This window comes from Nestor notabilis, unplaced genomic scaffold (genome assembly GCF_000696875.1).
Source record: "Nestor notabilis isolate BGI_N333 unplaced genomic scaffold, ASM69687v1 scaffold16144, whole genome shotgun sequence".
Taxonomy (NCBI): domain Eukaryota; kingdom Metazoa; phylum Chordata; class Aves; order Psittaciformes; family Psittacidae; genus Nestor; species Nestor notabilis.
Window position 1 is genome coordinate 10896 of NW_009925288.1, and position 2549 is coordinate 13444.

General features: G+C 63.3%; 1 protein-coding gene across 1 annotated transcript in view; it reads left to right on the forward strand.

Annotated features, from left to right (window-relative positions):
- The window catches only part of CAD (carbamoyl-phosphate synthetase 2, aspartate transcarbamylase, and dihydroorotase), a gene marked incomplete at both ends in the record, with an annotated part of 12498 nt that extends 10027 nt beyond the window's left edge, over nucleotides 1–2471 (forward strand). The window contains 10 exon segments of the mRNA XM_010012998.1: nucleotides 1–83; nucleotides 741–785; nucleotides 884–1038; nucleotides 1145–1219; nucleotides 1308–1511; nucleotides 1719–1844; nucleotides 1959–2008; nucleotides 2010–2103; nucleotides 2171–2272; nucleotides 2377–2471. The exon segment at nucleotides 1–83 is cut by the window's left edge and continues 12 nt beyond it. Coding sequence (XP_010011300.1) covers nucleotides 1–83; nucleotides 741–785; nucleotides 884–1038; nucleotides 1145–1219; nucleotides 1308–1511; nucleotides 1719–1844; nucleotides 1959–2008; nucleotides 2010–2103; nucleotides 2171–2272; nucleotides 2377–2471 — 1029 coding nt within the window.
- Between the last annotated feature and the right edge of the window lie 78 nt (nucleotides 2472–2549).

Below are 2549 nucleotides of genomic sequence, written 5' to 3' on the forward strand. Positions count from 1 at the left end.
CCCTCGCCGGCCTGCCCCAACATGGGATGGGCGCTTCCACCTCCCACCCCGCATCCACCGGGCCTCTGACCCAGGGCTGCCAGGTAAGGAGCGGGGTGTCATTGTCGTGATAGGGTGGAGCGTGGTGGGTGGGCAGTGGGGCAGCAAGTGTGTGCCACCCCGGGGCCAAGTCTGGGGTCACAGCTGGACGGCCCTGCTGATGCAGCCCTTGTGTCCCGTTCAGTGTTCCGGAGGCTGGGAGCCGTGCACCGCCCAGGCGCCCGAGGCACCGGTAATATCGGAGGGGGGGACTCACTCTGATAATGAAACGCGGCTGTACTAATGGCACTAACCGCAGCTGATGAGTGCATCCCCTCCCCCAGGTGCCGTGCTGGCCCCAGGCTGCCCACGCACACAGTGCCCACATTGTGATGGGACAGGGCGCTGTGAAACAGGGCATGGCTGCGCCTGCCTGCTCCCCTCCGGCACCTCGGGGACCCCTCACCTGCCAGTGTGATTTGTGTTGCGTCTGATCGGGTTTTGTGGGGCTAACGGGGATTGGGTTCAGCGCCATGCCGGGGATTAGCCTGCCCTGTCTCTGGTTGGCTGTGGCCCTAGCGTTGGGCCCCCCATGGTGCTTTCACCCAGTGCTGCTGAGTGCCAGGAGGGCTGTGCTGCCATGGCAGCACCGTGGGAGAGCAGGAGCCAGGGTGCTGCAGCTGCCCACACCCTCTAACACCACCGCTCCCTCTCCCACCTAGCTGAGGACACCCGTGAGAAGGCTGGCAGGAAGGCAGCAGAGGCAGGTGAGTGCTCCAGGGGTCTATGGATGCACAGTGGCTAGGTGGGCTGGGGCTCTGTGTGACTACCCCCATGGGCTTACTGGCTCCTCTCGGTGCCATAGATCTGGCTGTGATCCAGGACAGCTACTTCTACCCACCGGGCTCCATCCCACGCCAGGCATCCCCCCAGGGTGTGCCCCACTTCCAGACATCCCCACTGCTGCACCCCCTCATCGGACAACACGTCCTCTCCGTCCAGCAGTTCTCCAAGGAGCAGGTGCCTGGGCTTGGTGGCAGAAGCAGGGCCATGTTCACCTAGATGAGCATGGGTAAGGGGGACACTGGTGCTGTCCATGCCCTGGCTGAGCCTCCTCTCCCCGCAGATGTCACATCTCTTCAATGTGGCACACACACTGCGCATGCTGGTGCAGAAGGAGCGGAGCCTGGACATCCTCAAGGTGAGCTGGGTGTGGGGAGGTTGCCCAGACCCCTGGGCACCCCAAGCAATGGAGCGACAGCCCTGTGATGATGGTGTGGCCCCCACAGGGCAAGGTGATGGCATCCATGTTCTATGAGGCAAGCAAAAAAACTTTGCGACCGGCCATGGGCCGGCTGGGCGGCTCTGTCCTGTCCTTCTCAGAGGCCACCTCCTCGGTGCAGAAGGGCGAGTCACTGGCTGACTCCGTGCAGACCATGTGCTGCTACGCCGATGTGCTAGTGCTGCGGCACCCCCAGCCAGGCGCTGTTGAGGTGAGGGGGGCTACTAGGGTTGTCTGCTGCCTGCAGTGGGGGCAGCCGCGTCCTACCCTGAAGGCACTTGGAGGACCTTCACTGATGGTGGGCACCTGTGCTGTGGGGCAGGCTGGGCAGGTGTCAGGAACAAGTACCAGATCCTGCCCTGTGTGGGGCTGGCAGGGGCTGTGTTGTGCCCGTGCTAAGCCCTGCCTGTGCTCCCAGCTGGCCGCCAAGCACTGCCGCAAGCCTGTGATCAATGCTGGGGATGGGGTAGGAGAGCACCCCACACAGGCACTGCTGGACATCTTCACCATCCGTGAGGAGCTGGGCACCGTCAATGGCATGACAGTAAGACACTGGGAGCTATGGCCACCCCTCACAAAGTGCTGTGGGGCTAAAGGGTCCTGTCCTGGGGCTGGGGGTGCTGCTGGGACCACAGGTCAGGCTGACCACTCTCTGCAGATCACCATGGTGGGCGACCTGAAGCATGGGCGCACAGTGCACTCCCTGGCCAAAGTACCGCGTCAACCTGCGCTATGTGACCCCCCCTGGCCTCCGCATGCCTGCTGACATCACCAGCTTTGTGGCCTCCAAGGGCATCAAGCAGGTGAGGAAGGCGGTGGGAGGGTTTGGGCCACACACACCCTGTGGACCTGCTGACAATGCCTCTCCAGGAGGAGTTTGGGAGCATTGAGGAGGCGCTGCCAGACACGGATGTGCTCTACATGACTCGCATCCAGAAGGAGCGCTTCCGTGTGGCTGAGGAGTATGAAGCTGTGAGTGACAGGGAGATGGGGGGACCCTTGCAGGGGGTGGCAGCGCATGGGGTAGGAGCTCCATGACCTGGGCTCAGGCCTGCCCCCGTCCCCTCCCCACACAGTGTTTTGGGCAGTTCATCCTCACACCCCACATTATGACCCGGGCCAAAGAGAAGATGGTGGTGATGCACCCTCTGCCCCGTGTCAATGAGATCAGGTGGGAGCAGGGGGGCAGGGGCACGGGGGTGGGATGTTCTGGGCTATGGTGGGGTGTCCTGGGGCAATGCGGGCTGCA